The sequence below is a fragment of the Nomascus leucogenys genome, chromosome 22a (assembly GCF_006542625.1).
Source record: "Nomascus leucogenys isolate Asia chromosome 22a, Asia_NLE_v1, whole genome shotgun sequence".
NCBI classification, from domain to species: Eukaryota; Metazoa; Chordata; class Mammalia; order Primates; family Hylobatidae; genus Nomascus; species Nomascus leucogenys.
Window position 1 is genome coordinate 39,312,544 of NC_044402.1, and position 27,823 is coordinate 39,340,366.

The 27,823-nt window shown below is 44.1% G+C and overlaps 1 protein-coding gene across 3 annotated transcripts; it reads right to left on the minus strand.

Moving 5' to 3' along the window:
* Positions 1-220: 220 nt before the first annotated feature.
* On the minus strand, positions 221-14,803 carry LOC100601577 (dehydrogenase/reductase SDR family member 4-like). 3 transcript variants are annotated; one of them, XM_030802985.1, is made up of 7 exons: positions 14,617-14,769; positions 13,325-13,502; positions 3,359-3,429; positions 3,217-3,268; positions 2,784-2,918; positions 2,260-2,315; positions 738-741 (listed from the first exon to the last, which is right to left on the minus strand). In XM_030802985.1, exons 1-7 carry the CDS (start codon positions 14,742-14,744, stop codon positions 738-740), a joined length of 624 nt encoding a protein of 207 aa, XP_030658845.1. In that variant the 5' UTR covers positions 14,745-14,769. The 3 variants fall into 3 exon arrangements, 2 of the variants coding, with proteins under 2 accessions (XP_030658845.1, XP_030658846.1); XR_004027852.1 differs by lacking the exons at positions 3,217-3,268; positions 13,325-13,502 and adding an exon at positions 12,663-12,921 and having other exon boundaries at positions 221-741; positions 3,336-3,429; positions 14,617-14,803; XM_030802986.1 differs by lacking the exon at positions 2,784-2,918.
* Between the last annotated feature and the right edge of the window lie 13,020 nt (positions 14,804-27,823).

Below are 27,823 nucleotides of genomic sequence, written 5' to 3' on the forward strand. Positions count from 1 at the left end.
CCCGGCTTGCTCTGCCTCGGGGATCCCCGTGGCGTCCTGGGAGTTCCCGTGCCACCTGCCTTCCAGCTGGCAGCTCTGCAGACACCTCCACCCCTGAACATCACGCTCAGGTCCTGGAGACAGGGAGGAGGGCTGGGGGATCCAGAGATCCAGCCTGGCCAGACTTCTGCTCTCTGCTCAGCTAACCACCCCACACTGAGAAATGAACACGTCGATTCGATTCAAAGCCGCGCAATCATCTGCATTTTATTTGCACCTCATTTGCAAGTTGTTAATTTGCAACTCTGCTCCTTCCACTCCAGCTTCCTTCTCTCTCATCTCCCCTCAAATGCCCCAGTGGCCAGGGCAAAAAATATCTGTTGGTCTTTGCCAAGGTAGACTCAGCCTTTTCAGCAGGCCTGTCCTGTGTTCTCAGGGGAGGCATTTACCCAAGGCCACAACAACAGCAGGAATCCCGAGTAAGACGCCACCTTGACGGCAGGGAAGGCTGGATCTTTTCACAGGGCAGAACTGATTTTATGAGGTGAACAGTAAGGTGGGCAGAGGTGGGAAAGGCCAGTGGATGAATGCAGGAACAGAACCAGGAGCTAGAGCCCAGCTCTGCCCTGTGGGCTGTCTCCCGGTCCTCAGAGGCGGGATGGGGTTCCTCCACCCACCACCACTGTTTCCCCAGTGATGTAGCTGGCATCTTCAGAGCACAGGAAAGACACGATGCCAGCACAATCCTCTGGCTCGCCTCACCTGGGGAATAGGGGAAGAAAGGAAGGGAGTAAAAATCAAACAGGTCTGCCTCCCTCACCTGGGACACAGGGAATGAAATTTGCTTAATCAAGAATTATCAGATGACTTTTCAGGATCAGTGTACAAACTTTCCGCCTATCAAATAGTGTTACCATGAGGATATGCTGTTATAATTTAGTATAAGCATACTGTACTCTGCAAAAACCATTACCCATAATATTCAAATACTATAGAAACGCACTGTTTTTTAAGAGAGCTCAGGACACCAAAATCCAAAGTTATACAGATGAAATAGTAAGCAATTATTTCATACTTAAAAAAATGATATCACATGTGCACACACTGAAGTATCAGGGAGTCTGTGTGACAGTAAATGGTGTGTTTAAAATGATTCCATTTGTACAGGTTCAACTTAGAGACAACTTTTTCAGGAATCTATACTTGTGCCTTAAAGTCAGGTTCATTTGGTGAGAATGTGCTAATTCTTATTTTATCAGTGACTGCATAGTTAGGAGACACTTTAATCTGCCTGCCATAGAATGCTCTAGAAGTGAGCAGAGTGAGTAACTCAAACCTAGAAGGGCTGAATTAATGGTTCTCCATTCTAGCTGTATCTTGCAATCATTTGAGAGGCTTAAACAAAAAAAGAAAAGACAAAGAAAAACAAAACCCGAGATAGTCAAGTCCTACCTTGGACCAATTAAAAAAGAATCTCTGGGAGTAGGTGGGGCCTGATCATCTTCAGTTTAAAAAGCTCCCCAGGTGATTCTAATGTGCATCCAGGATTGAGCTACATGGGCTAGATCATTCATTGGTGCTCTAGGATGACAATCCCCTGACTTATTAATGAGTTGTGAACCAGGCCTGCAGCTCATGCCTGACATCAGAATGGCTTTGGGAAGATTTAGGATGTCTGGACCAGTACAGAGTTAGGCATTGCTGGCATTTGTCCTTGAGGGACAAGATGGAGAAACTAGATAGTGCCCAGAAGCCAGAAGGTAGAGAGAGGAAGGGAACTTAGAGGAAAGGGAGCCCGACAAAGGTGCTTGAACAGCTCACCCAGCTCACTGGGGAAGAAAGTAACTCCTTAGGCAAGGGGAGTTTGGGGCTTAGTAAAACTCTTCATTCCTTTCATTTGGATTGTAGATCATCAACCTGAGTTTTGTAAACATGTGTCATTATTCAAGGGAACTAAAAAAGCATGGTTTTGGCTTTGGTCCCTGGTCTCTGTGGATGCTCAGAGGTGGACACAATCCCCCAGGTGGAGAGAGGACTCAGGGCTTCTCCCAGAGCTCTGCACTGCTGAAACCCCAATGTCTCTGTGTTTACCTTTTGAAAGGGAAGCTGACTTCTTGCTCAGGCCACTGTAGTGATAGTGTTTATGAATTTGTGGTCTGTGAGGCAGAGGAGAGCCTGCCTGTGTTATCTGTGGGACTGAGACAGTGGGCTGTGGGCTGCTAGGGACCAGACCTTTCCATCTTCATGTCTCTTAGGGCCCTTGCCCCCATGACGGTTTACCTTCTTATCCGCAGGGCTTCTTTCATGCTTTCCTCTTTTTCCTTGTCCATCCAGAGCTGCAGGCAGAAGGGAAATCTCTTTATGTTTAAGAAGAGGAAAGTGAGGAACAGAAAGGGAAGAAACTGCCCATCCTCATGGCAACTGACAGGAAGGATGGAGAGACTTCCCTCTTTCACTTCCTGTTTTTTTCTAGCTCCCAGCTCTCCCACTGCCCTCATCTGTTTCATTTGTTTCGGGTTCTAGTGATGCATTTTGCTGTGTCTCTCCAATTCTCATCCATGTAAGGAGAGAGGAAACAGGGTGAGTAGAGTGTGAATATCTCAGTCTCCACTCTGCACCTCAGGAAAGGTGTGATAGGAGTGTGGCTTGGATAGGGCAGCTGGTACAGAGAGGGAATATGGAAAAGTCCAGGGAAGGAGAATGGAGTGGCTGAGAGCTCAGAACTCAGGTACTGGGCTTCCCTGTCCAAGAAGATGGATGCCTTTCAAGGGATCCCAGTGGGATGCAGAGCTCCCCTTCCTCACCTGCCTGCTGAAGCGAGTCTTGATAAGTCCAGGTGCCAGGCAGTTCACCCTAATGTTCCTTGGGGCCAACTCTATGGCCAGGGTCTTGGTCAGGACCAGCAAGGCTGTTTTACTGAGATTGTAAGGACTGAAGCCCTGGAGAAAGAAGACAATGGTTAGACTCACAGTTTCCAGGTCATTCTTGGTTCTAATAACTAGACATAAAGGGCAGTGGTCATTAGGGATCTCCTGTAAGGGAGGGGCACAGTTAGGAAACTGTCTTGTGGCTAAACCTCCCCTAGGTTATGGTTTGTGGAGGCAAGGCATCTATTTCGTGGGCAGGGACTTGGTGGTGTGATTCTAAAAGGGGACACAGTCTTCTTTGGGTAACAGGAGGGGTGGAAAGATGTGGAGTGGAGGATGGGATGGAAGGGGCAGACAAAACGGTTCTTACAGGAGATGGACTGAAGGCTGCTACGGAGGACACAATCACCACTGAGCCGCCTCTGGAAAAAGAAGAGAGCTGACCATCTTCCCAGTGTGGACCACTGCCCTCAGCCCGTGTGGCCTCACCCAGGCTCTCTCACTCTCTGTACCCTCGTTTCTCCATTTCTGGCACCACTGCCTTTGTCATCAGGGCTGGGGCCTTCATATTAATGTCCAGATTCTGAAGCCAAGAGAAGAAGGGGAAACAGCATGAGTGAAGAGCACTGGAGGAGGCATGGCAATGAAGAGTTAGAGTGGGTTCCTAGGATGTTTGTCAGAGCTGCTGAAGACCTTAGGATGGTACACCTGCATCTTACACATGAAGCAACTGAGGTTCAGGGAGAAGTAGCTCTCACCAGCTGGTCAGCTAGATAATGATACATTAGGTTCAGGTGAGCAAAAATGGAACCTGGTTCATCTTGTTTCATAACCATCCAAGTATGATTTGGCCCAGAAGGGGCCTAAATCCTCAGGGCTCCTTTGGATTTGAGCTGTGTTTTCTCTGTTTCTTCAAAGTAGGTAGAGCCTGGAATTCTCAGCCTCCTGGACCTGCCCTAGAGTGGGCCGTGCTTCTCAGGGAAAATGTGGCCTGACCTTGGATACCTGGGGTTGTTCTAGCACTTCTCTGGCTTCTACTCATGGGGAGTGAGATGCTCTTGGCCCTCTAGGATGGACTGTCTGGCTAGACATGATTAGAAAGTGGGATCATGAGGAGGCACCTTCTGGGGAAGCTGGGGGACAGGCTACAATCAGAATCCCCTCATCCATAATCTAAAACAAATGTATGACCCCTGTTTACATTGTTCTAGACAACTGCTTATATTAAAATATTTCAATCTTACAGAAAAATTGGAAATAGAAGTACAGTGAGAATCTAGAAATCCTTCACTTAGATTCACCAATTTTTCTCTACTAAAAATACAAAAATTAGCTGGACGTGGTGGCTTGTTTCTGTAATCCCAGCTACTCAGGAGGACGGGACAGGAGAATAGCTTGAACCCGGGAGATGGAGGTTGCAGTGAGCCGAGATCGCAGCACTGCACTCCAGCCTGGGCAATAAAGCGAGACTCCATTTCAAAAAATAAATAAATAAATAAAAATTAAAATAAATAAACTTAGTTGCAGATATTAGAATGCTCTATCCCTAAATACTTAGCATACATTCCCAAAGAGTAAGGATGTTCTTTTACACAACCATAATCCATTATCACACCCAAGAAGTTTGACATTGATGATAATTTTATCTAATATATTGGCCTCAGTTGTCCCCGAAATGTGTTTTTTTTTTTAAAGTCCAGAGTTCAATCAAGTATCAGCCACTATGTTTGGATTTGATGTACTGTGATATTTAAAATAATATATAAACTGAAAGAAAAGTTACAGGCACACCTTATTTTATTACACTTTGCAGATATTGCGTCTTTTACAAATTGAAGGTTCATGGCAACCCTGCGTTAATTGGAGCCATTTTTCCAATGGCATGTGCTCAGTTTGTCTCTGTGTCACATTTTGGTAATTCTTGGAATATTTCAGACTTTTCCATTATTATTATATCTGTTACGGTGATCTGTGATCTTTTGTGTTTTTATTATAATTGTTTTGGGGTATCACAAACCACACCCAGAAAAGAAGGTGAACTTAATCAATAAATGTTGTGTGTGTTCTGACTGCTCCACCCTTCTCCCATCTCTCTCCCTCTCTGTGGGCCTCCATATTCCCTGAGACACATTTATATTGAAATTAGACCAATTAATAACCCCACAATGGCCTGTAGGTGTTCAAGTGAAAGGAAGAGTCACACATCTTACACTTTAAATCAAAAGCTGGAAATAATTGAGCTTAGTGAGGAAGGCATATTGAAAGCTGAGGCAGGCTGAAAGCTAGGCTGTGTGCACCAGTAGCCAAATCGTGAGTGCAAAGGAAAAATTTCTGAAGGAGATTAAAAGTGCTACTTCTGTGAACACATAAATGATAAGAAAGCAAAACAGCTTTATTGTTAATATGGCTTCAAAACTTCAAAGGACAGGTTTATTCTCTTGTTAGGGACTAACGCAGCCAGTGACTTTAAGTTGAAGCCAATGCTCATTTACCATTCCGAAAATTCTAGGGCTCTCAAGATTTATGCTAAATCTACTCTGCTTGTACTGTATAAATGGAACAACAAAGCCTGAATAACAGCACATCTGTTTATAGCATGGTTTACTGAATATTTTAAGCACACTGTTGATAGCTACTCCTCAGAAAAAGATTCCTTTCAAACTGTTACTGCTCATTGACAATGCACCTGGTCACTCAAAAGCTCTGATGGAGATGTACGAGGAGATTAATGTTGTTTTCATGCCTGCTAACACAACATCCATTCTGCAGCCCATGGATCAAGGGGTAATTCTGACTTGCAAGACTTGTTATTTAAGAAATACATTTTGTAAGGCTGTAGCTGCCATAGATAGTGATTCCTCTGATTTATCTGGGCAAAGTCAATTGAAAACCTTCTGAAAAGGATCCACCATTCTAGATGCCATTAAGAATATTTGTGATTCATGGGAGGAGGTCAAAATATCTACATTAACGGGAGTCTTGAAAAAGTTGCTTCCAACCCTCATGGATGATGTGGAGAGGTTCAAGACCGCATCAGAGGAAGGAACTGCAGATGTGGTGGAAATAGCAAGAGAACTAGAAGTGGAGCCAGAAGATGGGACTGAATTGCTGCAATCTCAAGACAAAATGTAAACAGCTGAGGAGTTGCTTCTTATGGATAAGCAAAGAAAGTGGTTTCTTGGGATGGAAACTATTTCTGGTGAAGATGCCATGAACATTGTTGAAATCACAGCATGGGATTTAGAATATTATATGTACTTAGTTGAGTAAGCAGTGGCAGAGTTTGATAGGATTGACTCCAATTTTGAAAGAAGTTCTACTGTGGGTAAATGCTATCAAACAGCATTGCATGCTACAGAGAAATCTTTTGTGAAAGGAAGAGTCAACTGATGTGGCAAACTTCACTGCTGTCTTATTTGAATAAACTGCCACAGCCACCCCAGCCTTCAGCAACACAACCCTAAGTCAGCCACCGTCAATGTTGAGGCAAGACCCTCCACCAGCAAAAAGATTACAAGTTCTAAAGGCTCAGATGATTGTTAGCACTTTTTAGCAATAAAGTATTTTAAAATTAAGATATGTATATATTTTTAAAGACATAATGCTATTGCTCATTTAATAGACTACAATTAGATGACCATTATAGTGTAAACATAACTTTTATATGCACTTGGAAACCAAAAAATTCATGTGACTCACTTTATTGTAATATTCACTTTATTGTGTGGTGGCCTGGAACCAGACCCAAATATCTCCGAGGTGTGCCTGTACTCAGTTTAAAACTGACTTTCATAGGGTCTCTATTCAGACTGTTCATGAAAGATGTTCCTCCATTGTAAAGACTATCAGAATCTGTCTGGGTGCAGTGGCTCACGCCTATAATCCCAGCACTTTGGGAGGCCGAGGTGGGCAGATCAGTTGAGGCCAGGAATTTGAGACCAGCCTGGGCAACACAGTGAAACCCTGTCTCTACTAAAAATACCAAAAATTAGCCGGGCATGGTGGCACATGCCTGTAGTCCCAGGTACTTGGCAGGCTGAGGCACAAGAATCGCTTGAACCTGGGAGGCGGGGGTTGCAGTGAGCTAGATGGCACCACTGCACTCTAGCCTCGATGACACACTGAGGAAAAAAAAAAAAAGAGGGACAAAGCCTAACAGAGTAAAAAACTTTCTCATTGAAGAACATTTTGGCACTTTGGTCTTTATGTGTATGAAACACTGGTAAATAAATCATAGTATTTTCATATCCTGATACTTTAGTGTTGAGAAATGTTTGATGACATCTCATATAGTTGGTATGTTTGTCCCCTCTAAGTCCCATTTTGAAATGTGATCACCAGTGTTCAAGGTGGAACCTGGTGTGAGGTGTTTGGGTCATGGGGGTGGATCCCTTATGAATGGCTTGGTGCCCTCCCGGTGGCAATGAGTGAGTTCTCACTCTATTAGTTCATGCCAGAGCTAGTTGTTTAAAAGCCTACTATCTCTCTTACTTCCTCTCTTGCCATGTAACACGCCTGCCCCCTTTTGCCTTCTGCTATGATTGTAAGCTTCCTGAGGCCTCATCAGAAGCAGATACTGGCACCATGCTTCTTCTACAGTCCGCAGAAGTGTAACCCAAAACAACCCTCTTTTCTTTTCTTTTTTTTGTTTTTGAGATGGAGTCTTGCTCTGTTGCCCAGGCTGGAGTGCAGTGGTGCAATCTCGGCTCACCGCAAGCTCCGCCTCCCGGGTTCACACCATTCTCCTGCCTCAGCCTCCCAAGTAGCTGGGACTACAGGCACGTGCCACCACGCCTGGCTAATTTTTTGTATTTTTAGTAGAGACAGGCTTTCACCATGTTAGCCAGGATGGTCTCGATCTCCTGACCTCGTGATCTGCCCGCCTCAGCCTCCCAAAGTGCTGGGATTACAGGTGTGAGCCACCACGCCTGGCCACAACCCTCTTTTCTTTATAAATTGCCCAGCTCAGGTATTCCTTTATAGCAATGCAAAACAGACTAATACAACATCAGAGTAAAAAGCAAAACCGTGGGAGATCATAAAAAATTAGCATTTCCAAATCATGGGAATATTAACCTTAGTAAACAAAGACAAATATTTTAATTAAAGCTTTGTAATTAAAGAGTGTGTGTGAAATATATTACGAATATAATGTAATTATATACTTACACATAAAACCCAATATTGTACCACTTGAATTTAGACATCTGGATCTCAGATTTTCTTGACATTGCAGTTAAGAAGAAAATAATATAGGTTTTTATTTTTACTTTTTTAAAGGATGTATGTTATAAAGTGGCAACTGGTTATTTCGCCAGAATTAGTATTTTACTTAACTAGCAGCTTTTAATATTTCCCAGCTAATGAAAAATGATTCCTTTTTGGCAGCTGAAAAGGGGACAGTTGGGTGTGTAAGTTTAAGTGTCATAGTTGTTGGCATATTAGCTGCCATGTCTCTGTTGGAAATCAACCAGGTAGAAGAGCATGCCGGGAAGAAGGCTGGGGAGGGGAGCAGACGGTGGATAGTGAAGAGCAGATGGAAGCAGACAGAAGTAGGAGCAGCAGAAACAAATGAGAAGGGCAGGGGCAGAGGAAGCTGCCCCCACCCGCCCTTTACCAGGCGCGCTCCAGGTGTGTGGCACGTGGCAAAGAGTCCTCACATTTACACTGCACTTGACAAACACATTCTAAAAGCAGACAGAGTTTGTTATCGATATCGATAGGATATCGATAACTCCATGAAGCTTCACAGCCTAGAGAGAGGGGTAAGGTCTGGACCAGGGCTGCAGTAAGTAAGGGAGGTGCATTTATCCAAGTTGATAAAAACTTCCTTCTGGGCGGGGCGTGGTGGCTCACGCTGGGAATCATGGCACTTTGGGAGGTCACGGTGGGAGGCTCACTTGAGCTGAGGAGTTTAAGAGAAGCCTGGGCAACAAAGGGAGACCTTATCTCTATATTAAAAACAACAACAACAAAACCATTGTTCTTAGGAACTATCGTCAAAATAACTTCTACTTCTTAAAACATTTTTTTTTTTAAAACTGCCCTAAGATCTGCTGCTAACCATTTAAGGTTGGCTTCTTTCTTTTTTTAGATGGAGTCTTGCTCTGTCACCCAGGCTGGAGTTCAGTGGCATGATCTCAGCTCACTGTAGCCTTGACCTACTGGGTTCAAGCCATCCTCCTGCCTCAGCCCCCCAAGTAGCTGAGAATACAGGTGTGTGCCATCACACCTGAGCAATTTTTGTATTTTTTGTAGAGACAGGGTCTTGCCATGTTGCCCAGGCTGGTCTCGAACTCCTGAGCTAAAGCCATCCGCCTGCCTCGGCCTCCCAAAGTGTTACAGGTGTGAGCCACCAGGAAGTTGGCCTCATTTCTTTTGCAGTGTTTTCTTCCCACCTCCTATTCTTCTAAGGCTGTCTCTGACCCTTTGCTCGTTTCTTTACATTTTCCCATTCGGGAGCTCCTTCATTCTCATGATTGCAAGTCTCACCTCAAAATCGATTTCCAGACCCCTCCTCTTCCTTTCACATGGAGTTCCACCCACATTTCTCCAAGTACTTACTGTCCAGTTCTCCCTGAATAAGTTACCATTATCTCAAAGTCAATCTGTCCACACTTACCTGAATGGAAAAACTGGCTTAAACAGAGCTGAAGAAAGTTACCCTGGAGGGGACTTTGAGATCATCTATTCCAGTGTCCTTAAGGTGGAGATGATGAAACAGGTTCAGGGAATTTTCTCAAGATCTTATAGTTCAGTAGTGGCACACTGGGGCTAGCTAAGAACAGGAGGCCTACTTATTCTGTGTTTGGGAAAGTGATTTGCTCAGGGCACAAAGCTAGTTAGTGGTGGAAGAACTGAGGTCAGTCTCCCACTTTGTAGCACAGAGCTAATTCATAAGAGTCCTCTGAAAGTGAGTTGGGGTCATTAGGAAACTGGTTGCCCAGGAGAGCCATGATGGGAGAAGACACCAGCCTGAATTTAAAGCAATTCCATATTTTGTTATGATGTCATTTTCCCTGTCTCTGTCTCTCTTTTGACCTGGAGGCATGAAATATTCAAGGGAGAAAGTGAAATTTAAACTGAGAAAGCCAAGAAAGGCAACATCTCACCTCCTTAATAAGTTATAAGTAGGTAGTGAGGCGTGTGCTAGAGTAATGAATGGCCAAGCAGAATCTGCCAACAGGGTTTTCAGTACAAAGCCACCCTGAAACCAGACTTTGCACTTGTCCAGAACTGGCAATTTTGATGCCTTGGGCAAGTAGCAGTACATGGGCCCTTGGTCAACTTTGTGCTTTGGATTTGGCACACAGAGGGGTGTTACTAACAACGTACACCATCTGCTAGCTTCCCATTTTAACTAATTATTCTTGTTAACTGGGTGCTAACCTTCAACACGGTTGAAGAAATGCCTGGGCTGTCAACACATAAATCTAACAAAATTTAAAGTCATATGCTCTTTTAAAACCAGTATTAATACTTTCTTGCACCCTTTAAATTTTGGTATCCTGGCATAAAGCCCAGTTACCTGCCTTGGCTCTGTATAAGTCTCACCAATGGACTTGTTACTAGGGAGGTGCAGAATAAGTTAATGAGTGATGTGTGCTGTGCTCAGCGCATGTGTGTTTGGGCTGGGAGAGGACAGTGGATTGCTCCAGAATCACCTGGAGACATTTTCTACCCTGCTGCATACCCCATGCCCCTCTCCTTCCAGGTCTGTAAGCACAGAGATGGGAGGAGGCTGGGTTCTGATTGAACAGAGATAGCAAACCATAAAAGATGAATGAGGCTGGGTGTGGTGGCTCACACCTGTAATCCTAGCACTTTGGTAGGGCCAGTACGGAGGACCGCTTGAGGCCAGGAGTTCAAAACAGCCTGGGCAATAAAGCCCCAACTCTATAACAAATTTAAAAAATGAACTAGCATGGTGGTGCATGCCTATAGTCTTAGCCACTTGGGAGGCTGATGGGGGAGGATTGCTTGAGCTCAAGAGTTGGAGGTTACAGTGAGCTATGATCATGCCACTGCACTCCAGCCTGGGCAACAGAGTGAGGCCCTGTCTCTGGGAAAAAAAAAAAAAAACAGATGTCTTCTAAGTCTTGTTCTAAATTGTGTGATCACTACACTAAAGCGGTTAGGAGCTGTTTGCTGTGTTATGATAGTTACACATTTTTAAGAAAAAATATAATCAAGCAGATAGGCAGCTACTCTGGTTTCCGCTTACAACACCACTGAGAAGCTTCGTGGTGCAGATGAGGAGGCCACTGGATAGTATCCATTCTCAGGGCAATGGCTTTTCTCATTGCAGGGTAACATGCGGCAACTGGCAGAAGACATTTCAAATTGCTGACAAGTATTCTAGCATTCTCCTCCCTGACAGTGGTCATACAAACTTCCTGAGAGTCATTTTTAACTCCTCTATTTCCCACTTTTTGACATGGGGTTGGAAAATCTTGGTTCCTTTCCACTAAATGTCTCTTGGGCACATCTATTCCTGTCCCACCACCACTGCTCTAAACCTGGATGACAGCAACAGCTTCCTCACTGATGCCCTGGATTCAGCGTCTTCTCTGTATATCCTTCCTACCAAAGCCAGATTAGCTTTCCTAATAACCATCTTTCTCTTGCTCAAAACCTCACATAGCTTCTTATTTGCTACAAGAATGTGTAAACATATCCTTTTAAGAGGCCATATCCTCTTAAGGTCCTTAACATATCCGTTTAAGAAGTTATGGCTGGCACAGTGGCTTATGCTTATAACCCCAGCACTTTGGGAGGCTGAGGGGGTGGATCACCTGAGGTCAGGAGTTCAAGACCAGCCTGGCCAACATGGTGAAACCCCGTCTCTACTAAAAATACAAAAATTGGCTGGGCATGGTGGTGGGCACCTGTAATCCTAGCTACTCAGGAGGCTGAGGCAGGAGAATTGCTTCAATCTGGGAGGCGGAGGTTGCAGTGAGCTGAGACGGTGCCACTGCACTCCAGCCTAGGCGACAACAGTGAAACTCTGTCCCCCCCCCCAAAAAAAAAGGATATGGAGGCCCATGGCCTCTATCTTTCCAATGCAGCCCCTTTCCCAGCAGTACTCCTGAGCCTGTGCTCTCCACTGTTGACTGACAGTGCTCCTCTGTTTCCTTCAGTTCCTTCTTGGCTGTCTGCTCATTTTGCAGAGTTACCTGGAACCTCATCACTATTCCATCTGTCCATTCCCATCCATTCCTTAAGGTTTAGCTCAAGTACCACTTCTGGGCCAGGCCTGTAGGCCATGTTAAGTGAACCTGGTGGGGGCCACAGGATATTTTTTCCAGCAGGATTTTCACATTACATTGCTACTTACATGTGATATGGTTAGTCACTAATTGATCCAGACTCCCAAATAGCTCCTTCCACCATCATGATCAAGGCCCCAATCTTGGGCTCTGTTCACCAGCCTAATCCAGGCAAGGTGACTTTCTAGGACTCACATTTGGCTCTTTCCAATGCATATTTGAGCATTTGCCAGACAGTTCCTTAAAAACAGAATTACCCTATACTGTCTACCATGCTACTGTCTACTATTGCTTAAGATTCTCCTCTTCTAAGATTATGCAAATTATTTCTGCCAACCTTCCAATATGTTAGTACAATCCTGTACTTTCCATTTTTGGGTAGATTCTCCCTTCCACTCTGGGAAATAAAGTGTGTGCCCTGAGCCTCAAGGGAAGAGGAGCTTGCTTTGCTGGATGGTTCATATTTCCTTCTGCAGCTGGAAGGCTGGTGTCCACTACTAACTGTGACATTGACTTATATACTTTCTTCGAGACTAAAGTCCAGTACCTGGTAGTCCATAGGCAGCCAATAAAGGAAGGGAGCTTGGGGGTCTGGGTCTTTCTTACTGGCTGTGGGACCTTGGGCAGTTGCTCCAGTTACTTGAGCCAGTGTCTGCAGACTGAGAGAACAGTCCTTGCCTTGCTTGGGTTGCTGTCAGGTCTAGAGATAACCTGTGTAAGGCTCTGAACACAGGAAATTGCACATAGTAAGTGGTTGAAACATGGTGGGCTGCTTCCTGAAGTTCCCAGGGACTTGACTCCATAAGCTGAAGAATAGGGGATTGTTTATTAGCTCATGGGTGGGAACATCTATTTTGTGATTGTATTTACCCTTCTCATCTGTCCAGTTAGATTGAAAATTACTAGAGAACCAGTACCAGCTGTTTCTTTGGGGTATGCAAGGGATGATGCAGGGTTGAAGCATTAGAATGTTTTAACATTCTCTGATTGGGATGGGATGATTCTCCAACTTTAATACACGGACATAATAGAAAGGCACACAATAAAAATGTGATGGTGGGCTGGCTGGGTATGCAGAACGCACTGTTGTATTTTAGTTAACAGCACTGCATTGGATCTCACCAATGCTGTCCAGGAAAGCAGGGAAAGAGGCTCAGGCTGGCTCCCTTTTCCACCTCCTGGCTCTGTGCCCATTTCCCTGCAGCTCACTGTGGCCACCAGCCACTCCCAGTCCTCCGCCTTCCCCACATGGCACTCGGTGCCCGTCACGATCAGCCCCTCTCCCTGCAGCGTGGCCACCGCCTGGTCCACATTCTGCTGCTTCCGGCTGCTGACCACCACGTGGGCCCCGTCTTGGGCCAGACGCCGGGCGACGGCGAAGCCGATCCTGTGAGCAGAGACAAAGACTGCCAAGGCTTGTGCAGGGGAAGAGGTCGACAGCATGGGCTCTGAAGTTAAGACTGCCCGGGTTTGAATTCTGGCTCTTTCTCTATATGACCTCCATGTGTCTCTACTACGTGTAAAACAGGCTTAATGGCACAGCCATTTTTGGCACTCATTTACTTATTTTTATTATGATCTTTGACTGCAGCCTCAGTTCCCAAGAACTGACATCACTTTCTACAGATCCCACCATGGGTGACAGGCTTCATCTCCTGTTGGGACTGAGAGGTGAAAAATGAGCTGGGTGTGCAGCAGCAGCCACTTCCATGATGTGAGGGTCTCACTAAGAACAGCCCTGCCCCCGGGTTTCTTTCTTACTCGTCTACATCATTCTTAAAATTCTATCCTTAGTTATTTTTTGGGGTGCATGTGAAAAGATGGTCTCAGTCAAAAATGTAAATATTGCCTTGGGAGGAAGAGTTACACATTCTGCACTTGTCAGTCATTAGCATTTTACCTACATTTGTATTTTAGTTTTGTGAAGAGTTGGTATCTAGCAAAGTCCTGTAGAAATGAGAACCAGGACAGACAAGAGTGGTGGGTGAGAAACAGGCTGGGCAAGGTAGGCCCAGAGGTACCGACCTAAACAAAAATCTCGACACACGGCTCTGGTGTCCCATCTAGGTAAGGGGGAGGGGTTCCGGGAGACTTTCCGGTGCCCAAACAGAATGTCTGGTACATTTCCAAAAAGCTGGAGGCCTTGGGATAGGATTTTGAAATCCAGATTCTCTTGGATTTCCAGTTTCTGGTCTTCCCGGACGCTAGGTGGGGCTGGTTGACTGGGGCAGCCCAGAACACTGGGGAGACTAGATCGATGGGGCTGCACAGAGGTGGCACAGTTGTGCCAGAGGCAGCAGGGACACGAAGGCAGGCAAGGGAGGGTCCAGGGCCAGGGGATTCGGAGGGGCTTCAGGCGGACCACGTGGCTACTTTTTTTCCAGGGCCAGACTTTGGCCCTATGTGAGGTCTGAGGACAGGGGCACTGGAGGCAAAGGACGAGACACCAGTGCCTGTTTCCAGGCAGCCAGGACCTCAGAAACTCCGGCACCAACACTCACCGGTCGGTGGAGGCCGTTACCAGGGCTACCTTATTTGTGAGCGGGTCCCGGCGGGTCATCCCGGAGCTGGCCATCCGCACCGACTTCCATGCCCGGGCACAGTGGCCTAGCAGCCCCGCCTTGTGCATGGCTCAGACCAGCAAGTCTGGGTTCCACTCCTTCCAGTGGAGGTGACAGGGAGTAGGGCGAGGGGCAGGACGAAGGGCGGGCCGCTTCCCTGCCCGCCCCCTCCCCGCCCTCGGCCAGCTGGGAGTGGTCTGTGGCGGTTGGCGCCTCCCGCCTCCCGCCAGTCGCCGCGCCCCGCAGCCAGCTACCTTCCGCCTGACTGGGGCTTGCCTCCCCGGGCTGGCGGGTGATCAAAGCGCTCTCCGTTCAAGTTGCCTGTAGGGCTCGCCCGTCCCCTGGCCCCCCGCAGGAACCCGCAGACTTTGGCTGCTGCCTTTCTGCATCTGCTTGCCCACCTTTTCTTCTCGGGGAAGTGGGGGTTTTGAATTGGTTGCTTTTGCTTCTTCGGAATTCCTTCTCCAAGAAAGTCTGGGTCTACGTATGAGACAGCCCACAGGAGGGCAAATGTTTTGAGACTGCCCATGGAGGTAAGGCCTGTGGTCCCCATGGAGTCCACCAGGTGAGGCTGGAGGAGCCTGGGAGAGAGACGTGATAGGGAGTAGCTGCACCCGGCCTGGCACTGCCCTTCACTCTGCCCAAGGTCTCCATCTTCTCGGGCCCTGGAGGGCAGACTATGGTCATTAGCCAAAGAGGATCTCATATCCGTCGCCAAAGGGACTTCCTACTTTACAGGGGCTAAGTGGTAGCGAGGAGGCTGGAGAGTCCTTCAAGCAGTGGTGGAAATGCAAAGAACTCCGGGCACTCAAGTTCTCCCTAATCACTCTGTCCCCAGGTCTTAGCCTCCATCCCAGTTCAATAAATATTTGTTGAATGCAAAATCTCCTTATGAACTGTAAGCTACTAAGCACATAGTAGTTACTGCCACCATGTAGTGATTATTATTGGTGCCCTGGGCCAGACTCTTCATCTGTAAATTACTGAGGGTATGGAGTAGATGATGAATAAAGTCCTTGCCAGCTATAAATTCTGTGTCCAACACTTCAGTCCCCACTTCTGCCAAGTGGGCTGAAATGATCTGTCTCCTGGGTTTCTGGGAGAATGAATAAATCTGGATGGCTTATGGTACACTGTAGAAAGGCCCCAACAGACCCAAATGTAAGCATCTGAATTAGTTTAACCCACTGGCCTCCTAAGCTAGACTGAGAAGCAGTGCTGGTCCATGGCAAAGTTTTCATTAGTTCAAAGCAAAATGAGAAAAGGAAACAATTACAGTGAGTTTCATAAAGTTAAGCTTATTTAACAGTCCTTTATTGTGGAGTATAGGTTTGCTTCTTTTTGTGTGTGTGTGTGTTAGTGTTTTCTTTCAGAAAAGATGATGAAAGCAGATGGGTAGGTTTAGAGATGTGTTGTTGGTGAAATCACCAGTTTGGCAGCCTTATGCCTGTCCCTACAATTAGAGGGGAAAGAATTCTGGTTTGTGAAATCCAGTTCTAGGCATGACTTTTTAACAGAATTCATGTTTGCTCAAGATTCATTTAGTATATGTGCAGGTCAGCTGAGCAGCTGAAAAAGAATTTCGACATTCAGCAGGGTGTGGTGGCTCACGCCTGTAATCCCAGCACTTTGGGAGGCTGAGGTGGGTGGATCACGAGGTCAGGAGATCAAGTCCATCCTGGCTAACACGATGAAACCCATCTCTACTAAAAATACAAAAAATCTGCCGGGTGTGGTGGCACGTGCCTGTAGTCCCAGCTACTCAGGAGGCTGAGGCAGGAGAATAGCATGAACCCAGGATGCAGAGCTTGCAGTGAGCTGAGATTGCACCACTGCACTCCAGCCTGAGCGACAGAAGGAGACTCTGTCTCAAAAAAAAAAAAAAAAAAAAAAAGGATTTCGACATTCAAAAGGGGGTGTGTGGCGAGCAAGTAATAGGACGGCCTGCACTGGATTGATAGTGTTTTCCTCAGCCAAGAAGTTACAGCTGCAGTCCTCTGCTTTGCTACTCAGCACATCCCGATGAGACAGGAGAGCTTCAGTATCATTTTCCCCATGTCCAGGGAAAGCTGACTCTGACTGATGCTCCTCAGTCTGAGCCTCATGAATTATTGACAGGCTGGAAGTGCCGCACTCCTTGTCCTCTTCCACTGTTTGGAGCTAATGCACTGTGGGAACCCTTCCCGGGGCTCTCCATCTGTGTGTGGGGCTGGGGTGAGGGTACACAGGAGGACTGCTGCGGGGGTTCTCAAGGCTTGGTTCAAAGGGACAGGCCTGCAGGGGGCGTTTGATGTCTCTTCCCCTTCTCTTCAGAGGTAGACACGCCCACTGAGGGGCTGAGGGTTGCAGGAAGGTGAGGAAGACTACACTTAAAAGAGCAAAGGATTTTGTGAAAAGAGAATTGTGGCTTGGGAGCTTGGTGAACATCACATGGCCCTTCCTTGTGTGGGCAGGGTTGCTATTTGGCCTCTAGCACTATTTCTTTTGTGGAGAGCACAGGGGACATTAGGGAGGGGGCCTGTGAGCAGAAAAGGATAGAAGGAAGTCAAGAAGTATGGGAATCTCTAGCACTACTCCTCATCAAGCTGGCTTATTGGAGATAAGAACAGAAAATCTTGGGCCGGTCATGGTGGCTCATGCCTGTAATCCCACTTTAGGAGGCCGAGGTGGGCAGATCACTTGAGATCAGGAGTCCGAGACCAGCTGGCCAAGATGATGAAACCTCGTCTCTATTGAAAATACAAAAAGTAGCCCGGTGTAGTCTGGAGTTCGAGACCAGCCTGGCCAACATGGTGAAATCCTGTCTTTACTAAAAATACAAAAATTAGCTGGGCATGGTCAGGAGTTTGACAACAGCCTGACCAACATGGTGAAACCCTGTCTCTACTAAAAATACAATAACTAGCTGGGGCTGGTGGCACGTGCCTGTAATCCCAGCTACTCAGGAGGCTGAGGCAGGAGAATTACTTGAACCTGGGAGGCAGAGGTTGCAGTGAGCCGAGATCATGCCACTGCTCTCCAGCCTGGGCAACAGAATGAGCGACTCCATCTCAAAAAAAAAAAAAAGGAGAACAGGAAATCTTTCGGGGAAATGCATGCATATGTGGGAGTATCTCTTTGAAATGGGAACTGTAATAGGCAATGGGATTGTTCTTGTATGGAGGTGGTAACATCTGCCTATCTTGAAGGACAAATGCCTCCATGATTCAGGGCTCTACTCCCATCCTTTTCAAGAGCTACCTGTGGTCCAGAAGAGAATTCACCTGTGGTGGAATTTAAGTCTTGATTTTGCAATAGCTGTCCTAGATTCACTGTTGAGTCATGCATCACTGACACAAGTCAGGATTAGGCAATGTGGGAGGGCTGGTGTGGGGTTAGGACAACTCCCAAGCAGAGAAATAATAGTAAGAGTGTTAACAGTATTTATTGAGCACTTCCTTACTAAGTGCTGGCAAGTGTTAAGTGCTTTTTAGAAATTTTATTGAATATTTTTAATCTGGTGAAATGGGTGTTTTAATGTAGGGAGCCAAAGGCCTGAGGGTCGAGACCAACTCAGCATTCCACTGAAGGCTGTATGATCAAACAGCAAACTGTTTATCATGAGTGCAGAATGTGGGCAACTCGCTTCTGCACCTGCCACCAGGAGGTTTGCTGAGGGCAATTACTCCCTGGTGCTGTGCTTCTTGAGGTTATCTACTGGAACATCTGGAGACTACTTTTCAAAGAATGCAGTCATGCAAGCCTGCACTAAGTCAAGCAGCTTACGACAACCACCCCTTTCTCCCTATCTCCTTTACTCAGTAAATATGAAGACGTATAGAAGCTCAGGGCCCTTGTTCACTAGAAGCAACGAGCCCCCTGACCCCTTCTTCCATGTATACTCTTTTGTCTTTATTCCCATGTTAATCTTATTTTGTTCAGTCCACCAAAGACTGAGACATTTTAAATTCTTTTTTTTTTTTTTTTTGAGACGGCGTCTTGCCCTGTCACCAGGCTGGAGTGCAGTGGCACAATCTCAGCTCACTGCAACCTCTGCCTCCCGGGTTCAAGCGATTCTCCTGCCTCAGCCTCCCGAGTAGCTGGGACTACAGTAGCTGGTGAGCTAGCACACCACCTCACCCAGCTATTTTTTTGATTTTTAGTAGAGATGGGGTTTCACCATGTTGGCCAAGATGGTCTCCATCTCTTGACCTAGTGATCTTCCTGCCTCGGCCTCCAAAAGTGCTGGGATTACAGGCGTGAGCCACTGAGCCCGGTTGGGTGTTTTAAATTCTATATGTGAAATTCAAGTGAGTGATGACAACCTCAACCACTGTCTGTGTTGTATAGCTACACTTCATTTTGATGGCATTGTTGGGGGATTGATAGTTTTCATAGAAATCAACTTTCTCTGAATTGGAATTTTAACTTTCAGGATCAGTGTGTTTTTCAAATCAACACATCTGTTCATTAAATTATAAAAACAAAACATGCTTATTATTTTAAAAAGGGATAGAAAGTTATGTGAAAAGTAAAAGGTAACTCTTCCCTATGGTTCTTTTACCCTCTTCCCATATAACTCTTGGCTTTGTGTATCTTTCCAGAAGTTTCCTATACATTCACATGCATTTTTCTTTTAAAAATTGTTTCAATTGTTTCCACAAATGAGATTACACTGCACATACTGTCCTTCAAATTGCATTTCTTTTCTTTCTTCTATGTTCCAACACCCACTTTTTAATTTCTTTTTTTACATTTTTCCTTTTTTTAAAATTATTATACTTTAAGTTCTGAGATACATGTGCAGAACTTGCAGGTTTGTTATATAGGTATAAACGTGCCATGGTGATTTACCACACCCACCAACCCATCATCTCTATTAAGCATTTCTCCTAATGCTATCCCTTCCCCAGCCCCCCATACCCCCAACAGGCCCTGGTGTATGGTGTTCCCCTCCCTGTGTCCATGTGTTCTCATTGTTCCACTCCCACTTATGAGTGAGAACATGTGGTGTTTGGTTTTCTGTTTTTGTGTTAGTTTGCTGAGAATGATGGTTTCCAGCTTCATCCATGTCCCTGCAAAGGACGTGAACTCATCTTTTTTTATGGCCGCATAGTATTCCATGGTGTATATGTGCCACACTTTCTTTATCCAGTCTATCATTGATGGGCATTTGGGTTGGTTCCAAGTCTTTGCTACTGTGAACAGTGCTGCAATAAACATATGTGTGCATGTCTCTTTATAGTAGAATGATTTATAATACTTTGGGTATATACCCAGAAATGGGATTGCTGGGTCAAATGGTGTTTCTGGTTATAGGTCTTTGAGGAATGGCCACACTGTCTTCCACAATGGTTGAACTAATTTACACTCCCACCAACAGTGTAAAAGTGTTCCTCTTTCTACACATCCTCTCCAGCAGCTGTTGTTTCCTGACATTTTAATGATGGCCATTCTAACTGGTGTGAGATGGTATCTCATTGTGGTTTTGGTTTGCATTTCTCTAATGAGCAGTGATGATGAGCTTTTTTTCATGTTTGTTGGCTGCATAAATGTTTTCTTTTGAGAAGTGTCTGTTCACATCCTTAGCCCACTTTTTGATGGGGTTGTTTGTTTTTTTTCTTGTAAATTTGTTTAAGTTCTTTGTAGATTTTGGATATTAGCCCTTTGTCAGATGGATAGATTGCAAGAATTTTCTTCCATTCTGTAGGTTGCCTGTTCACTTTGATGATAGTTTCTTTTGCTGTGCTGAAGCTCTTTAGTTTAATCAGGTCCAATTTGTCTATTTTGACTTTGTTGCCATTGCTTTTGGAGTTTTAGTGATGAAGTCTTTGCCCATACCTGTGTCCTGAATGGTACGGCCTAGGTTTTCTTCTAGGGTTTTTATGGTTTTAGGTCTTATAATTAAGTCTTTAATCCATCTTAATTAAATCCAAATTAATTTAATCCACCTTAACAAAATTGAGTTAATTTTTGTATAAGGTGTAAGTAAGGGGTCCAGTTTCAGTTTTCTGCCTATGGCTAGCCAGTTTTCCCAACATCATTTATTAAATAGTGAATCCTTTCCCCATTGCTTGTTTTTGTCAGGTTTGTCAAAAATCAGATGGTTGTAGGTGTGTGGTGTTATTTCTGAGGCCTCTGTTCTGTTCCATTGGTCTATACATCTGTTTTGGTACTAGTACCATGGTGTTTTGGTTACTGTAGCCTTGCAGTATAGTTTGAAGTCAGGTAGCGTGATGACTCCAGCTTTGTTCTTTTTGCTTAGGATTGTCTTGGCTATATGTAGGGAAAAGAAAGAGAGATCAGACTGTTACTGTGTGTATGTAGAAAAGGAAGACATAAGAAACTCCATTTTGACCTGCACCCTGAACAATTGCTTTGCCCTGAGATGCTGTTAATCAGTAACTTTAGCCCCAACCTTGAGCTCACAGAAACGTGTGTTGTATGGAATCAAGGTTTAAGGGATCTAGGGCTGTGCAGGATGTGCCTTGTTAACAAAATGTTTACAGGCAGTATGCTTGGTAAAAGTCATTGCCATTCTCCAGTCTCAATAAATCAGGGGCACAATGCACTGTGGAAAGCCACAGGGACCTCTGCCCTGGAACGCCAGGTATTGTCCAAGGTTTCTCCCCATGTGATAGTCTGAAATATGGCCTCGTGGGATGGGAAAGACCTGAGCATCCCCCAGCCCGACACCCATGAAGGGTCTGTGCTGAGGAGGATTAATAAAAGAGGAAGGCCTCTTGCAGTTGAGATACAGTAAGGCCACTGTCTCCTACCTGCCCCTGGGAACTGAGTGTCTTGGTATAATACACGATTGTACATTTGTTCAATTATGAGTTATGAGAACAACCACCCTGTGGCGGGAGGCGAGACATGTTGGCAGCAATGCGGCTTTGTTATTCTTTACTCCACTGAGATATTTGTGTTGAGAGAAGCATAAATCTGGCCTACATGCACATCCAGGCATAGTACCTTCCCTTGAACTTATTTGTGACACAGATTCCTTTGCCACATGTTTTCTTGCTGACCTTCTCCCCACTATCACCCTGCTCTTCTGCCGCATTCCTCTTGCTGAGATAGTAAAAAATAGTAATTAATAAATGCTGAGGGAACTCAGAGACTGGTGCCAGTACGGGTCCTCCGTATGCTGACAGCCAGTCTCCTGGGCCCACTTTTCTTTCTCTATACTTTGTCTCTGTGTCTTATTTCTTTTCTCAGTCTCTCATCCCACCTGACGAGAAATACCCACAGGTGTGGAGGGGCTGGTCCCCTTCAGCTATACGGGCTCTTTTTTTGGTTCCATATGAAATTTAAAGTAGTTGTTTTCCAATTTTGTGAAGAAAGTCTTTGGTAGCTTGATGGGGATAGCATTGAATCTATAAATTACCTTGGGCAGTATGGCCATTTTGACGATATTGATTCTTCCTATCCATGAGCATGGACTGTTTTTCCATTTGTGTATGTCCTCACTTATTTCCTTGAGCAGTGGTTTGTAGTTCTCCTTAAAGAGGTCTTTCACTTCCCTTGTAAATTGGATTCCTAGGTATTTTATTTTCTTTGTAGCAATTGTGAATGGAAGTTCACTCATGATTTGGCTCTCTGTCTGTTATTGGCATATAGGAATGCTTGTGATTTTTGCACATTGATTTTGTATCCTGAGACTTTCCTGAATTTGCTTATCAGCTTAAGGAGATTTTGGGCTAAGATGATGGGGTTTTCTAAATATACAATCATGTCATCTGCAAACAGAGACAATTTGACTTCCTCTTTCCCTAATTGAATACCCTTTATTTCTTCCTCTTGCCTGAGTGCCCTGGCTAGAAAACTTCCAATACTATGTTGAATAGGAGTGGTGAGAGAGTGCATCCTTGTCTTGTGCTGATTTTCAAAGGGAATGCATCCAGCTTTTGCCCATTCAGTATGATATTGGCTGTGGGTTTGTCATAAATAACTATTATTATTTTGAGATATGTTCCATCAATACCTAGTTTATTGAGAGTTTTTAACATGAAAGGCTGTTGAATTTTGTCAAAGGCCTTTTCTGCATCTATTGAGATAATCATGTGGTTTTTGTCATTGGTTCTGTTTATGTGATGGACTATGTTTATTGATTTGCTTATGTTGAACCAGCCTTGTATCCCAGGAATAAAGCTAACTTGATCGTGGTGGATAAGCTTTTTGATGTGTTGCTGGATTCAGTTTGCCAGTATTTTATTGAGGATTTTCTCAATGATGTTCATCAGGGATATTGGCCTGAAATTTTCTTTCTTTTGTTGTGTCTCTGCCAGGTTTTGGTATCAGGATGATGCTGGCCTCATAAAATGAGTTAGGGAGGAGTTCCTGTTTTTCTGTTGTTTGAAATAATTTCAGTAGGAATGGTACCAGCTCCTGTTTGTACCTCTGGTAGAATTCGGCTGTGAATCCGTCTGGTCCTGAGCTTTTTTTGTTTGATAGGCCATGAATTACTGCTCCAATTTCAGAACTTGTTATTGGTCTATTTAGGAATTTGACTTCTACCTGATTTAGTCTTGGGAGGGTGTATTTGTCCAGGAATTTGTCTATTTCTTCCAGATTTTCTAGTTTATTTGCATAGAGTTGTTTATAGTATTCTCTGATGGTAGCTTGTATTTCTGTGGGATTGGTGGTGATATCCCCCCCATCACTTTTTATTGCATCTATTTGATTCTTCTTTCTTTTCTTCTTTATTAGTCTAGCTAGCAGTCTATTTGGTTGATCTTATCAAAAAACCAGCTCCTGGATTCACTGATTTTTTTGAAGGGCCTTTCCTGTCTCTGTTTCCTTCAGTTCTTCTCTGATCTTAGTTATTTCTTGTCTTCTGCTGGCTTTTGAATTTGTTTGCTCTTGCTTCTCTAGTTCTTTTAATTGTGATATTAGGGTGTCAATTTTAGATCTTTCCTGCTTTCTCCTGTGGCCATTTAGTGCTATAAATTTCACTCTAAACACTGCTTTGGCTGTGTCCCAGGGATTCTGGTACATTCTGTCTTTGTTCTCACTGGTTTCAAAGAAGCTATTTACTTCAGCTTTAATTTCATTATGTACCCAATAGTCATTCAGGAGCAGGTTGTTCAGTTTCCATGTAGGTGTGTGGTTTTGAGTGAATTTCTTAATCTGAGTTCTAATCTCATTGCACTGCAGCCTGAGAGACTGTTTGTTATGATCTCCATTCTTTTGCATTTGCTGAGGAGGGTTTTACTTCCACTTATGTGATCAATTTTAGAATAAGTGCGATGTGGTGCTGAGAAGAATGTATATTCTGTTGACTTGGGGTGGAGAGTTCTGTAGGTGTCTATTAGGTCTACTTGGTCTAGAGCTGAGTTCAAGTCCTGGATATCCTTGTTAATTTTCTGTCTCATTGATCTGTCTAATATTGACGGTGGGGTGTTAACGTCTTCTATTACTATTGTGTGGGAGTCTAAGTCTCTTTGTAGGTCTCTAAGAACTTGCTTTATGAATCTGGGTGCTCCTGTATTGGGTGCATGTATATTTAGGATAGTTAGCTCTTCTTGTTGAACTGATCCCTTTACCATTATGTAATGGCCCTCTTTGTCTCTTTTGATCTTTGTTGGTTTAAAGTCTGTTTTATCAGAGACCAGGATTGCAACCCCTTCTTTTTTTTGCTTTCCATTTGCTTGGTAAATATTCCTCCATCCCTTTATTTTGAGCCTATGTGTGTCTTTGCACATGAGATGGGTCTCCTGAATACAGCACACTGATGGGTCTTGACTCTTTATCCAATTTGCCAGTCTGTGTCTTTTAATTGGGGCACTTAGCCTATTTACATTTAAGGTTAATATTGTTATGTGTGAATTTGATCCTGTCATTACGATGCCAGCTGGTTATTTTGCCCATTATTTGATGCAGTTTCTTCATAGTGTCGATGGTCTTGACAATTTGGTATGCTTTTGCAGTGGCTGGTACTGGTTGTTCCTTTCCATTTTGAGTGCTTCCTTTAGGAGCTCTTGTAAGGCAGGACTGGTGGTGACAAAATCTCTCAGCATTTGCTTGTCTGTAAAGGATTTTATTTCTCCTTCACTTATGAAGCTTAGCTTGACTTCATAACCGTTCCTCATGGCACAGTCCCTCACGGCTTCCCTTGGCTAGGGGAGGGGGTTCTCTGACCCCTTGTGCTTCCTGAGTGAGGTGATGGCCCATCCTGATTCAGCTGGCTCTTTATGGGCTGCACCCACTGTCTCACCAGTCCCAATGAGATGAGCCAAGTACCTCAGTTGGAAATGCAGAGATCACCCACCTTCTCTGTTGATCTCGCTGGGAGCTGCAGACTGGAGCTGTTTGTATTTGGTCATCTTGTCAGCCACTCTTTTTATTATTTATTTATTTATTTATTTTTTGAGACAGAGTCTCGCTCTGTCACCCAGGCTGCAGTGCAGTGGTGCAATCTCAGCTTACTGCAAACTCCACCTCCCAGGTTCACGCCATTCTCCTGCCTCAGCCTCCCGAATAGCTGGGATTACAGGCACCTGCCACCACGCCCGGCTATTTTTTTGTATTTTTAGTAGAGATGGGGTTTCACCATGATAGCCAGGATGGTCTCGATCTCCTGACCTTGTGATCCACCCGCCTCAGCCTCCCAAAGTGCTGGGATTACAGGCGTGAGCCACCGTGCCCAGCCCACTCTTTTTATTTTTTAAAATACATTCTTGGCAAATGAGTGGTACATAATAGACCTACTTTATTCTCTCTCTTCTTTCATAAAATAGATGTACAGTATTCTATTGTGTGGCTATTCCATAATTTATTTAGCTAGTCTCCTACTGATGGATATTTAAGTAGCTTCCAGTGTTTTGCTATTTCAAACAATGCTATGGTGAACAACCTTGAATGAATATGTATTTTTGTGTGTTTGGTACAAATACATTTGTACACTGGGTCAAAATTTTAAATTGATGGCTATGACGGTCAAATTACCTTAAAAAAGATTTGTCAACCTAAAATAATAAAAGGGTGAGAACTGAATTTAAGGAGTGTTTATTGAAGTGCAAAGTGTGAGGATGGAACATCTGGAAACATCAACTCCAAAGGAATGCAGTCAGCATTCTGAAGTAGAGAAGTTAAGATTTCAATTATATATCCAGAGAGAGAGGAGGGTTTAGCAAAATTATAACATTATTTGTACAAGGTTGGCACATAGTTACAGCCATTTGATCGGTTATAGGCAGTGTTTCTTTTTGGGAAGGATACATTTAACTGGTTTTTTAGAGGCTGTAATAATTGTGGGTTTTTGTCATTTGGTCTAAGCAAAGCAGGACAACAATGGGAAATTAATCTATAACAAGGGTAATTAATTAAGAAGGCCAGAGGTTTTTTTCCATGATGTCATTTAATTCTCTCTAGTCATTGTACAGAAGAAGAAAAATAAGAAAGCTAGTTAATCTATAATTTGAGAACAGAAGTTATAACCATATATGACTCAGATCACAGTCATGTCTCAAGGCTTAAAATGATTTTGGGGGTTCCCACAGCTTTTAAATTTTATTGATTTACACAGATTTTGATGAATTTTTCCTCCTAAAGTGAATTTACCTGCTGCTCTACCCCCTTATGCATAGTATATAGAATGGCTTAAACTTTGGTGGTGGCTTAAGCTCAGTGATAAATGGCAACACACCTTAGGTTGGCAGTGGCCAGCTTGCAGAACTGCAGCTTGCAGATCTGAGGCACACCCAGTTCCATTCATGTTTGTCATTGAGAATGCTGGCTCAGCACTGCCAGCCCTTGGGATTTTTAAACAGAAGCTAGAAATCCGGACGGTAATAGGAAATATTTAAATTTTAAATGTTGGCAAATTATTTACTTAAAAAAGAACCCAGAAAACAAAACAGTGAATGATCTGTAGGTGCCAGAGGCTGACTGATATAGTCTGTCTATTTAAATGGAATGGATTATTAATTTTGTGAGATATTGCTCTATCTAGAATTTCTTTTTTTTATTATTATACTTTAAGTTCTAGGGCACATGTGCACAAATTGCAGGTTTGTTACATAGGTATCTGTGTATCATGTTGGTTTGCTGGACCCATCAATTCGTCATTTACATTAGGTATTTCTCCTAATGCCATCCCTCCCCCAGCCCCCAGCCCCCAACAGACCCTGGTGTGTGATGATCTCCTCTCTGTTTCCATGTGTTCTCCTTGTTCCACTCCCACTTATGAGTGAGAACATGTGGTGTTTGGTTTTCTGTCCTTGTGATATTTTGTTGAGAGATGATTTCCAGCTTCATCCATGTCCCTGCAAAGGACATGAACGCATCGTTTTTTATGGCTGCATAGTATTCCATGGTATACATGTGCCACATTTTCTTTATCCAGTCTATCATTGATGGGCATTTGGGTTGGTTCCAAGTTTTTGCTATTGTGAAAAGTGCTGCAATAAACATATGTGTGTATGTGTCTTTATAGTAGAATGATTTATAATCCTTTGGGTATACATCCAGTAATGGGGTTGCTGGATCAATTGGTATTTTTGGTTCTAGATCCTTGAGGAATGGCCACACTGTCTTCCACAATGGTTGAACTAATTTACACTCCCACCAACAGTCTAAAAGCCTTCCTATTTCTCCACATCCTCTCCAGCATCTGTTGTTTCCTGACTTTTTAATGTTGCCATTTTAAGTGTCATGAGATGGTATCTCATTGTGGTTTTGCTTTGCATTTCTCTGATGACCAGTGATGATGAGCATTTATTCATATGTCTGTTGGCTGCATAAATGTCTTGAGAAGTTTCTGTTCATACTTTTTACCCACTTTTTGATGGGGTTATTTGTTTTTTTGTTCTTGTAAATTTGTTTAAGTTCTTTGTAGATTCTGGATATTAGCCCTTTGTCAGATAGATAGATTGCAAGAATTTTCTCCTATTCTGTAGGCTGTATTTTCACTCTGATGATAGTTTCTTGTGCTGTGCAGAAGCTCTTTAGTTTAGGTAGATCCCATTTGTCTATTTTGGCTTTTGTTGCCATTGCTTTTGGTGTTTTTATCATGAAGTCTTTGCCCATGCCTATGTCGTGAATGGTATTGTCTAGGTTTTCTTCTAGGGTTTTTATGGTTTTAGGTCTTACATTTAAGTCTTTAATCCATCTTGAGTTAATTTTGGTATAAGGTGTAAGGAAGGCATCCAGTTTCAGCTTTCCA

What these genes read in the sequence shown, in the direction of transcription:
- LOC100601577 (XM_030802985.1), bottom strand. Translation starts at nt 14,744, where the DNA reads ATGCACAAGGCGGGGCTGCTAGGCCACTGTGCCCGGGCATGGAAGTCG. An exon ending in CCAGAAATGGAGAAACGAGG is followed by an intron (nt 3,269 to 3,358) that starts GTACAGAGAGTG and finishes TTCTTTTTCCAG; the next exon opens with AGGCGGCTCAGTGGTGATTG. An exon ending in CAGCCTTCAGTCCATCTCCT is followed by an intron (nt 2,919 to 3,216) that starts GTAAGAACCGTT and finishes TTCTTTCTCCAG; the next exon opens with GGCTTCAGTCCTTACAATCT.